The 12,757-nt window shown below is 40.3% G+C and overlaps 1 protein-coding gene across 9 annotated transcripts in view; it reads left to right on the forward strand.

Annotated features, from left to right (window-relative positions):
- The window catches only part of LOC120905753 (breast carcinoma-amplified sequence 3 homolog), a 165,624-nt gene that overhangs the window by 60,799 nt on the left and 92,068 nt on the right, over positions 1–12,757 (forward strand). For 6 of the 9 annotated variants that reach the window (XM_040316823.1, XM_040316825.1, XM_040316826.1 and 3 more), the window contains one exon: positions 1,598–5,786. The exons of the other annotated variants lie outside the window; for them this stretch is intronic. In XM_040316823.1, the coding sequence (XP_040172757.1) occupies positions 1,598–4,557 (2,960 nt within the window). In that variant the 3' untranslated portion in view covers positions 4,558–5,786. Of the gene's footprint in view, positions 1–1,597; positions 5,787–12,757 lie in introns of those variants that run through there. 9 annotated transcript variants of the gene reach the window in all.

A 12,757-nucleotide genomic window follows, 5' to 3' on the forward strand; every position in this document is an offset into this window, starting at 1 on the left:
TATCAATGCTTCTCCAGGCGATTTCACGTTCACTTCGACGTGGGATTTAGGCGGAAATTAGAGTTACGCGGATTCGTTGAGAATGCATAAACCACATCCCAAGCGGAAATTTTCGGAAGATAACTCACATTATCGCATAATTTGATAAGCAATATATGACTGTATGTATGCTCTTCCATTCGCACCATTTCGTTCTCCAAGGCAAGCGTTGTTGCGATTAATGGCTGGTATCATTGAATCCGTTCCTAGCGTTAACGTATGGCGCTCACACGAAATTTTAGGTATGGCAACTTTTTTCTTGTGCCCGGTCTTACAACGCCACGGTAAATAACTGTGGCAACCACCTAGTACGTTAGGAAAATCAATGTCGGGACGTACGCCGCCGCTACGAACGGATTCAAAGATACCAGCCAATGTTTATTTCTTTTTGGCAGTTATGTTTAGTTTGAATTTTAATCAGAACATCAGTTCTTTCGTATCGTATCATTTATATAAACACCAACAATGTAAAAACTATTTAATCTCAAAATGTCTAATGCTAAACGTGTTATGAAGAGAGCAAATATGCCATGACACGCGGTTTACGTTATGTGCCGAAAAAGTCTGGATCTCGTACAACGTTCCGTTTAAAAAATCATACACAAAATGTCAATAGAAAACACAGCCGAAAAGTGCCATTTTCACTCAATTGGTATATCCTATATTTCTTTGGAACAGACCGTAAACTAATGTCTGAAACTGTGTATCCCAAAATAATTCAGTTTAAGTTAAGTGATCAATAATTTATTTAGTAAATTTAAAACTATTGTTTGGTAATGAATTGTTACGCCAATTCAAAAAGTTTTAATAAAGTGAAAAAAGTTTGCATGTAGTTGTAGGTGCAAACAATGTCTTGATTATCCGCTCAAGTGCCTTGTAAATCTATCAGGATACCTACAAAACAAAACAAAAATTGACTTCCAAACAACGTTACGTGAGAGCAAAACATTGATGTGTAATATAAAAAATGGATGCCTAAGAGGCAAACATTCAGCACTAAGAACAGTATTTCAGCTCCAATCCAAGAGATTTTTATTTTAATATGGCAGCAATATCAATTTATATGTTAATATCAATTATTATACTATGGATGAAAAGGTTCCTAGTGATTGTCCTTCTGGAAATTTATTCCTTATATATCTATATATGTTTATGCTTTATCTTTCTGGTTTTTCTCGTACTCTCTCCCTTTTTTCTCTCTCATACTCTCTATCGCTCATTTTATCTCACACTGTCTTTCTTTCTCACTTTTTATGTCCACTTTCTCTCATACTTTTTTTCCTTTCTTGCTTTGTATTCTGGATGATAATAATCGCCGTCGTACTCATTATGTTATAAATTTTTGAATGGGTTTGCTCTTATGGCAAATTGACATCATTTTGGATGTAGATGTAGGTCATCAATTGCATGCTGGTGGTGCGATTGCCATGCATGCTTATCATCTTCTGTTTTCAACAATATAATTTGTATGTCTCTGTTTCTTTATTTTGGAAAAATAAATCTATGTGTCTTCCCTGAATCACTGTTTCCTTTCCTGGACTTTTCGTGATTGTCATAGGCAACCTTTCGGAAACTGGTTTGACGTTTGACTGTAACATCAAAGGGCAAGGATGTACTAAATGGCAAGAACAACATCACCAATCAACAGCTCTGGAAAATCAACACACATCGTTCAATGCTACTGGTCTTTCGTCCATGTCATCATGTTCATCTACATCCATATATTCATCCACACACTCGCTGACTTCTATCTGTGATCATCAAAATCAACAAGGACTTCAACAGCAATATCAACAACAGCACCATCAATACCAGTGTAGTGGGAGTTGTAGATGTAAGGCATTTGGGAATGAACAATGCATTGAAAGTTTTTATGAGTGTATGCTTCATTCAGTTTCTCCTAGTAAAAAAGAAAATATCCACAAAACTCATGGACAAACAATGCAAAATGTTAGGAAATCTTGTCCAAATGTGATTTATTGTCAGCAGCAACAACAATACGAAAATATTAACTCCTTTGGATCCGATGCGGTTTGTGTAGAGAGAAATACAAACCAAGGTGCAAGCATTACAATTGCTAAAGTAGTCAATCCTCTCGGAACAGTTACAACAATCAGCACCGTTGGGACTAGATCAATTACCCCAAACAGCATCAAACCAGACGAATTTATGCAAGAATGCATCGAATCATATCTTCATGAAAATTGTGATGAAGCACTCTTTCGCCCTGTAGTAACAGTACATTATGATAACGTGCAATCTAGAAAAATACCGACACAGGAGATTGACATGATGGAAAACCGGTCTAACATATACCATGATACGTCAATAAATAGCATTGAATGCAGTAGTGTTGATAGTTATGATAAAGGGAAATTCATGGTCAGGGGCAATGAAGAACAATCTAAACAGCCAGCATTTTTGGTTGAACCGGATTTGATTGTACCGGTTATTGAAGAGAAGAACTTATCATCCTTAAGTTCTGTTACTGCAATTAGACAAGAGGATTCAAAACGTGAACAACTAAGAGATTCAAATATCGAAATATTAAAAAAAAACATGCATGAAAAATTCAATACAAGAAAAAAATCCTTGACTAAAATTGACGATACCAAGGATTTAAAATTTGAATCTGAATGGTCGGACACAGGGAAAGCATGTGACGAATTTGAGAATATTGAATTGCCCAAGTTATGTAATAATCCTTTGCGAATAAATGAGAGTATATTAAAGAAAGAGAGAAAGGATTCCTTGAAAGAAGAAAAGGACATTTATAATGATAGCCAAATCGAATCATTAACAAAAAAACTTCTCATTTCTAAGAACATAGGATCAACAAAAACACGGAAAAAAAGTTTACCCGTGTTAGTAGATTCACATAAATTAGTAAACGTTGATCGAAAAGTTCGAAGAGATTTAGATAACTTCGGTAATAGTGCAGTGCATCATATTAAGAACATCATAAGCAGTAACAAAACAAGCGATAAACAGGAATACAATCTTGTTTCACTTAATCAAAAGGGCTTTACACAAGATATTCAAAGTGTGAAAAATGAATTGATCAATCCGATTTCAGATGCTCCTCCGTCAGTTTTAATGTACCATGAATGCTTACTTCCATCGCTAGAATCTTTGAAAATTGACGATATAGAACTGTTCGGTGAAGATAGTGGGCAACAAACAACTGAACAATCAACTGATAATAGTAATGCTAGAGATACTTCTGTAATTGACAAAGATGGTTCAAAATCTGAATACTCTGAGAGTTCAAATATTATTGCCAAAAATCAGAAAATGAAAGAAGAAAAAACATCTAATGAGGAAAAAGAAATATTTGGGATAGTTACTACATCACATTTGGATAACTATTACGACCCGGTAAATAACGATCAAAGGTACAAAATGTTGGGGTGTACAGATTCTTCTCAAACAGTTGTGCAATTGAGCGAAAATATAGATAAATGTGCTATGGATGACAAAAATGACGAAAACTTTGATGTGCATCAACTAAATCAGCTTAAGTTTGATATGCAGGAAGTTTTATCGCGTGGAAATATAATGTTGGCAATGTGTTCTAGCTTGCGTGAAGTCTCAGAATCTATTGATACCTATCCGTCTAATTCGAGTGAATCTACTCGAAAAGAACAGTCAGAAAATTTTAATAATCTAAATGAATGTGATGCAAATTATTCTCTATTTTCGAAAAATGAGTTAGACTTAAAAAAACGAGCAACTTACGAAAAACAAGTCACGAGCCCATTTCAACATCCCTCTACGGAACTTGCAACACCTTTGGTAGGTTTGCTGTTTTCGGCATCTGAGGATGATGAGGATGTTACCGTCAATTTAGTAAATAACGATCAAGATAAGGAAACTGGTCATGATGATGTAGCTTTGACAAAAAAGATAACTAAAACCATGTATACATTCATAGAGCCGGACGATAAAGTACGACGTTGGCATCATCCAAATAACAGTCGAAGTAATAATAAAAGTACATCTATTATTATGACAACGATGAGAGATCCAGAAGTTGATAGTGACGATGAAGATGAGAAGCGTGATGAAGGAGATGATGGATTAGAGCCATTAATAGCTTTTAAAAAAACTTCGTCGTATTTACTTTCGGATACTACAACTATTGAAAACAATAACTATTCGACATCCAGTGAAGGGTCGCTGTTGGGAATACAAAATGAAATGTCCGTATCAATGGCAGCACTGCCTATAGAAAATGTACGATGCGTTCAGGGTAAAGAATTTCAAGAACCTGTTCATGTAACAGATTCAGCAGAATCCATTAATTATTACAGAATAAGAACAGATTCAACTGTCGCTCTCGGCGATGATTCCACCATTGCTTCATCACAGAGTTTAATACCCAATAGTAATTCAAGCAGTAATTTAGACACAAGCCTGATAGCTTCTTCCATCACAACCAAGACTACAAGTGATGTACCAGCAGGGAGTGGTAACGGAGGAAATGGGAAGAAAAAATCAAAAAAGAAGCGAAAATAACTGCTGTTTGACCTAGTAAAGCTATTGATGTTTTCACTTCCATCATAATGTGTTTAGTTAAAGCTATGGTAAATGTACGTACCATCTTAGTAAGTTTTATTTAATTTATACTTATTGTTTTGGTCACTCCTTTAAAATCACAGTTTAATCGAATGATAACACGTTAGCACTGCTAGTGATTAAACCGAATAATGCGATGCAATTACATTGAAATCAAACGTAAATTCTTGAAAAAAAAAAAACTCTTATGTTAAGAAGTTTGCGAAATAAACTTTTTTTTTAATACTGGACATTGTGTTAGTTTTTCTTACTCTAGTATATTTTTGTACAAGTATTTTTTGAAAATTCATCTATTAATTATCTTTCAAAATTAAAAATTATCATGCTTCTTATTAAATTAGATTTTCGCGTTTACACCTGGGTATATCTAAATAGTTTTATCGCTATCTCGCATCACACGCACGTTTTAATCTTAGTTATGCATCGTTGTAAAACACATGCACAATAAAATAATAATTTTATTCTTCTAAGCTTTATTTTTATTCTATATTCAGTTTTAAAATCAACTAGCTTTGTTTAAAAAAAATGTTAGGTTGAGACATACAGACATGGCATGTAAACCATTAAGTTCAGCAAATCGGATATACATTTCATTTAAAATAGTCTAAACTACTCTGAAACTCTGTTTGATTGTTTTATGAGAACATCTCTTTTTACTGATGATTGAAATATTCTAGGGTTACATAAGCTAGCATAAAACTGTGCGCTTGATTTCGAATCCATGAATTTCAATTTTGTAAAATATGTGTTTGACGAGACCAAATTGATTCTATTACTATATTATTAATCTATAAAAACATAAGAAAAGGCAGTAATCACTTCAAAGAAGCCATTTTAGTTTTATAGTTAAATTTATTATACATGACATTTTTTTCATTCAGTTTCAGTTGATCAACCGCAAAGTCACAAGTGACAAAATACTAAAAAAAATTTCAATAAAAACGTAAGCTTTTGTCAATATTTTGTAACATGGAGCCGCTTAGAAATAAAGTTGACAAAAAGTGATACATTTAACGTTTGAGAACGAGCGTGAACAAGTTATTATTTAGCGCAGTTGTGATCCATTGCTCAGGTAATATTACTAAAATACATGTTTCTAATCGATTTATATTTTTTTGCTTTTTATACAAAATATACATCAATCTTCAGTAGATTTACTGCTCCTGTCATGTGGCTTAGCTTTTTGTCGCTCAAGTTTTGTCAATGTGTATATTTTTGATGCGGCCACGGGAAAATATATTTTATCAATAAACAAACAGTGTTGAAAGGTTACAAATTTGTTCAACATTTTATTACTCCCGTGGCCTCGCATCAATTAGTTTTTAATATTAATTTAATCATATATTAATTTTGCAACCTAAGATAAACTTTATAATTCATAATGTTTTTCATATCATAAAATAAACATATGATTGGTGAAAAACACTCATTTTATAGTTTGATCAAATTCAATTTCCAATTATATTGCCGTCAGAATGATTTGCGTGTTTGATAGTAACTCACATATTTTATTTTATTCAATACTTCTTCATCATGGCACAACAACCGCTGTCAGGGCATACCTGTACTTCTAGTGGGTTTGGATTTCAGGGACTTTTTTATACCCATTGCAGGATAGTCCGTCCTACGTATGGAGGCACGGTTCATTCGGGACTTGAACCAATGACGGGCATGTTGTTAACCCGTACGAGTTGACGAGTGTTCCACGAGACCGGCCATTTAATACTGGTTTGACTTGTTTAAAACATAAACTTCCGGAATAGAGCATAACTGCTCACTATCTTCAATTAATTAAAATAAAACAATAAAAATCACTATCTTCACTTCAAAGGATTCAAATAGGGATAGTTTTATATTGGATTCAGGCTTATGTCAATTGTTCATAGAATGCGATTTTTTCGGATATGTTTTCACACGTATTGTAGTTCGTATTGTACTTAATCGTACTTAAAAGTTTAATTAAGATGCTTGTTCAATGCTTGTTCCTACAAAATTCATTAGCCCCTTTAATTCTATGATTTATAATTTATATTTTATATTTTTCTATCTATAATTTAAGCCAAAAGTTGTTGTTGGGTGATTTTAGTGAAATATAATTCTATTATTCAGGAATATGTTGTACGTTGTGTTCTGTTCCATGCGGTTTTCAATCTGACACTTCCTAAGCAGCCGTCTTCCTTCCTTTGAAACTTCGTTCATTAAATGTCATTAAGTTCGTTAATATTTTGAATTCGCTAACTTTGACGGTTGATCGTTAAATATTCTCAACATACCGGCCGCCTTGAAGTAATGTTTCGATAAAACATTTTCAACATTGGCTACTCTTCACTATCTGGTAACAGACACACCCTTGATACAGGTCTCTTGTAAGTTCCCTTTGACGTCTTCATCGTCACTACCCTTACTACCTCATCACTACCTGGATGCACTCCTATTACTCTGCCTAAACACCATTCGTTTGGTGGTAAATCCTCCTTCACAATTACCATCTGACCTATCTCGATCTTCTTGCTTCGTAATTCCCTTTCCCTTGACTGACATTATGCAGCTCACAAATGTACTTCTTCGACCATTGCTGCCAATGCCGTTGCACGAGCTGCTGCAGCTGCTCAAAATGCTTCAAACGATTCTCGGGTGTTGTCACGTGATTAGCATCTGGTAACGTCAATAGAGCTTCTCGAATGAGAAAGTGGCCAGGTGTCAATACGTTGAGCTCCTCTAGATCCTCCGATAAGGGTGTGAGTGGGCGCGAGTTAAGCTGAGCCTCGATCTGAGTCAACACGGTAGACATGTCAGCAAATGACAATCGCTGGGATCCAAACAGTTTGGTAAGCGTCTTCTTATTCAACTTCACGGCCGCCTCCCATAGCCTTCCGAATTTGGGTGCTCTCGGAGGTATGAAGTGCCAGGTGATTCCACACTTCATCGTTTCTTCCCTTGTAGTTGCCTGGCAAGAGTCGTCGCTTAACAAATGAAAAATGAAGTTAATAAGTTCACGCTGCTCTTCACGAAAATTCAAACCGTTATCCGTATAGACATCACTGGGATAACCACGACGCGAAATGAACCGTCTAAATGCCGTCAAAAACGCTAATGTTGTCATATCCTCAACCAGTTCGAGATACACTGCTTTAGTACAAAAACATACAAAAACTGCTATGTATACCTTCTGAGATGACTTGTCGCTTTCGCTCGAGTTGCGATTCATCGATGTCAGATTTTTCCCCAGGAAATGACCATGTGTACTCATTATTCGAGAGCCAGTGTGGCCCCTGGAACCATTCCTTAGTGAGTTGATTAGGTAAAGCACCTCTGGACAGGATGTCTGCTGGATTTTCACTTCCTTTCACATGTTGCCAATGTTTTCCTTGGGAAGTCCTGTATCGTGGCGACTCCCCATTGAATTTCCCACGAAAGTCGCCCACGTATACGATGGAGCTCTTAACCAGTTCAGCACAATGGTAGTGTTGTGCGAGTTGCGCATTGCGTTTGCTGCATGGGCAAACTGACATATGTCACAGGGATTGGGTTGTTGCCTGGGTTTGCATATTTTTGTGACAGTAGAATTCGGAGTGCGACACGCACACATTGAAGTGATAATAAATGAACTTTAGTCTTGCATGCGACATCAACGAAGAAAGATCGTCTTGTCCGTGAGGGCTCCCGATTTATGGTGAAAGAAAACTACTACCCCACCCCCTCAAGTTACAGTGCACCGCTAGAGACACAACATTGTGGTCCTACGGAACCGGATAAAGTTACCCAGTGTTGTGATAAGTGGTTTGTCTTTCTCGCGTAAAGTCGGTACAAAGGAACATCCGAGACCGGGTGTTAAGGGCTTTAGACGGCCTACAGTGACGTGACTTTTGGTGCGTTACTACTGACCAGTGTTGCGAACGGTGACGTTCATCGACATAAAATTGTAAACATTCATTCGATTTGAAGCTTCCCATTCCCATCTCTCCCTGTCATTTGACATTCCCGTCAAAAAATGTCATTTGACATGAAGACATTTTCAAGATACATTCATTTGACATTCGCCAACCTGTATGAATCGTGAACTGTGTCGTATTGCAAACGGCCGTATTCATGTCAAACTACAACAGAGCGTGCGGTGCAAAGGCTTTCGTTTCACTAGTTTTTGCTATTTCACTAGAATCCCCATATTCAGCGACGATACACTTCATAATCCTCCGATCGTATCGATTTGTGTTGTTCAAAAAATGTCAAATGACATTCAGACTACATTGTTTACATTTCATGTCATTGCATCAGCCCTGACGGTAGCGACACGAATGAATTTCGTTTAATGACAGTCGTGTCGTGGAAGCATGGAATGTCATCAGCCAAAAATTATTTTGACCGGCTGTTTACGGTGACTGTCATGAAAAATGTCAACAGTTAACAACACTGCTACTGACAAACAGATCGAACAGTATCCGTAAACGCAAGTGTTTTCGGTCAGTGCTGTTCGACGGAAGCTGCCTGAGGGCATTCCAGACAACAAGAAGGGAAAAGTGTTCTTTTCAGTAGAAGTGTTTGGCTTGGGTTTTATCGGTTGCAAATGGCGTGCCGATGCAAGTGAATGTGTGTAAGTGCGTTCAGCTTGGTATCGGTTCGTGTGCAATTGCGCAGTGGCGCAAGCGAATGTACGTGTACGTGTATGCGCGTGTGTGTGTGACAGCTTAGCTTGGCGCGGATTCTTGTGCAAAGGCTCGATACGACGTTGATGGTGTGTGTGCATGTGTGACGAACGATGCCATCACCATTTACTCGATCGAAAAAGCTAAAACGAACACAAGTTAAGCGTGGGACGACATCACCAAAACCAACATCATCACAACAACAGCTAGTAGAAGACAATTCCGACGAAATGGAGGCACAGCTGAAAGTGTTGGAGAAGCAACGGGAAGCAGTGTGTGGAAAGCTTAGTCGTGTGTGTGCAGCTTTGTGTGACAGTGCAGAGCAGCCTAACCTCAACGTAAAAAACGTGCGCTTCCTTCAACTCCAGGAAAAGGCTTTAGAAAACATCCTTAGCGAGTGCAACGAAATACAGAACAAAATCTACGAGTTAACGCTGCACGATGACCAAGACAAAGAGCAGAATGTCAAATACATCGAATTTGAGACACGTTTCAATGACGTTTCGTTGAAACTGACCGCGTGTTTCGATGCCGTAACGAAAGTTGAAGTAGCCGTTCCACCTGCTCTCCCACTGACCCAGCAGCAGGCTCAGCCCTACCTCCCTCCGTTGCAAGTGCCCCTACCGACATTTGATGGGTCATACGAAAAGTGGTATTCGTTCAAGGCGATGTTCACCACGGTGATGAACCGATACCAGCAAGAAGAACCGGCCCTGAAGCTTTTTCATTTGCGAAACTGCCTTGTCGGAAAAGCGGCTGGTATCATCGACGATGAGCTGGTAAACAACAACGACTACGAAGCTGCCTGGAAGGTTCTCACTCAGCGGTATGAAGACAAAAGAGTGGTTGTGGATAAGCACGTTGAAAACCTTTTCAACTTACCCAAGATCAACCAGGACAATGCTTCGAGCCTTCGTAAAGTGATTGACACCTGCACTAAAAACGTTGAGGCGTTGAAGAATCAGAACCTTCCGGTAGATGGTCTCGGTGAGCAAATGTCGGTCAACCTTATAGCTGGTAAGTTAGACAAGAAGTTGCGAGTGGCTTGGGAGACGAAACAAAGGAAGAACTTACTTTCTTCCTACGCCGCTATGATGGAGTTTTTGGAGGAGCAGTGTCGAATTTCTGAGAAGCTCGATACCAGCGTGAAAACATCGACAGAAAGTACGAAGCCGAAAACAGTGGCAAGGAGCCTGGTAGTGAGTGAACCCAAACCGTTAGCGAAGTGTCCAGTATGCAGTGCTGCTCATGAACTCCGAGCTTGTGAACTTTTCAGGACTAAAGGTGTTAAGGAAAGGTTCGAGATTGCAAAACGGTTCGGTGTTTGCTTCAATTGTCTCTCCAAAGGCCATCAATTGCGAGCATGTTTATCCAGTTCTTGCCGTCGTTGCGGTAAGAAACATCATAGCTTACTCCAGGAAGATTCCCCAAGTCAGGTTGCAACTAACGTAGGTCAAACGACATCTAGTGAATCAGTGATAGAAGAATCCCAAACAGCCAACGTACAAGCTGAAACACCGACAACCCTGTGCGCGAGTGACGTGGAACCGGAGGAGCAGACCGTCCTTTCGACTGCCATTGTTTTAGTGGATGGTTTGTGCGACTCTCCCTACCCTTGTAGAGTGGTATTAGACTCTGCTTCGCAGATGAACTTTGTCACCGAGCGATTTGCAAACCTTCTCTCCCTTAAGACAAAACCCGCTGACGTCACGGTCAGTGGTCTGAACGGCAATCGAACTCGTCTTTGCCGTAAACTGCGCACGACGATCAGGTCTCGTGCCAGTGACTTTACAGCTGAGTTAGACTTCCTAGTGACACCACGAATCACTGGGGAACTTCCGACGAAGTCTTTCGACATATCACAGTGGCCCATCTCGAGCGAACAGGTGCTGGCCGACCCTACCTTCAACAGAAGAGGACCTGTCGATATGCTGATTGGCGCTGGAAGTTTTTGGAACCTGATGCTTGACGGCCGATGTGAACTCGGCCCGAACCGACCTGCGCTGTGATACACAAAGCTGGGTTGGATCGCTGGAGGTGTGATCGCGAGCGACACAACGGTCGTTGCGCGTACACTTTGCCAAACTGCTGACGATGAGCCGCTCATCGAACTGCTGAGGAACTTCTACAAGGTAGAATCCTGCGACGAGCTCCGCCCTTCCCCGAAGGCGGATGACGAAGCGTGCCTGGAACACTTCCGGCGCACACACGAGCGAACTGAGGAGGGACGGTATGTAGTACGATATCCGTTCAACGAACGTAAACGCGAGCTTGGCGGCTCGCGAGACACAGCGCTGCGACGTTTTCTGGCTTTGGAGCGAAAACTTGACAAGCAGCCGGACTTAAAGGAGCAATATTCGCGGTTCATCCGAGAATATGAGGATCTCGGACACATGCGCGAGATTGTGGAAACACCGAATGACGACCCAGGATCGGTGTTTTATCTACCGCACCACTGCGTGCTGCGGCCTACGAGCACGACAACCAAGCTGCGAGTCGTGTTTGATGGATCAGCGAAGACGTCAACCGGCGTCTCGATCAACGACGTTTTGATGACTGGACCGACGGTTCAGAACGATCTTACTGCAATTTTGCTTCGTTTCAGAGGATTTCAGTACGTCTTCACACTCGACATTCCGAAGATGTTTCGTCAAGTGGTGGTCCATCCGGATGACACAAGGTACCAGCGAATCTTTTGGAGGTACAATCGGAACGACCCACTTACGGTGCGAGAGCTGCTGACAGTTACGTATGGCTTGGGACCTTCTCCGTTTCAAGCAACCATGGCTCTGAAGCAAGCTGCAGAAGATCATCACGATGAGTTCCCAAGGGCCGCAGAGGTGGTCAATAGGGAGACATACATGGATGATATCCTGACTAGTGCCGATACCCTTGCTGAGGCTTGCCAACTACAGCGAGATGTGACTGGACTACTAGCGAAAGCCTGCTTCAGCGCTCACAAGTGGTGCGCCAACCATTCAGATATCGTTTTAGGTGTAGCTGAAGAACACCGAGGAGACACTTTCGAGGTTACGGACGACACCTCGAAGACCATCGTTAAGACACTGGGCGTAACATGGAACCCGTTGGAGGACTGGTTCTCGGTGTCCGTTCCTGACTTTGACAACCCAGAAGGAATGACTCGAAGGAAACTTCTGAGTCAACTGGCCAAAATCTTCGAACCACTTGGATTATTTGGCCCAGTAATCACCTACGCGAAGCTGATCTTGCGAGAAGTAGATGAACTACAAATCGATTGGGACGACTCCATCCCAACCGAAATCGACGAGAAGTGGCGAAACTTTCGGACCGAGATGACATCACTGAGGGAAATCCGAGTTCCGAGATGGATTTCCTGGAAGGATGTGTTCCAGCTGAGACTACAAGGGTTCGCTGACGCATCCGACCAAGCCTACGGTGCCTGCTTGTACGTGCAGGGCACTTTCACCGACGAGGAGTCCAAGATGCAGCTTGTTTGCAGCAAGTCTCGGATCCTA

This window comes from Anopheles arabiensis, chromosome X (assembly GCF_016920715.1).
Source record: "Anopheles arabiensis isolate DONGOLA chromosome X, AaraD3, whole genome shotgun sequence".
NCBI lineage: Eukaryota > Metazoa > Arthropoda > Insecta > Diptera > Culicidae > Anopheles > Anopheles arabiensis.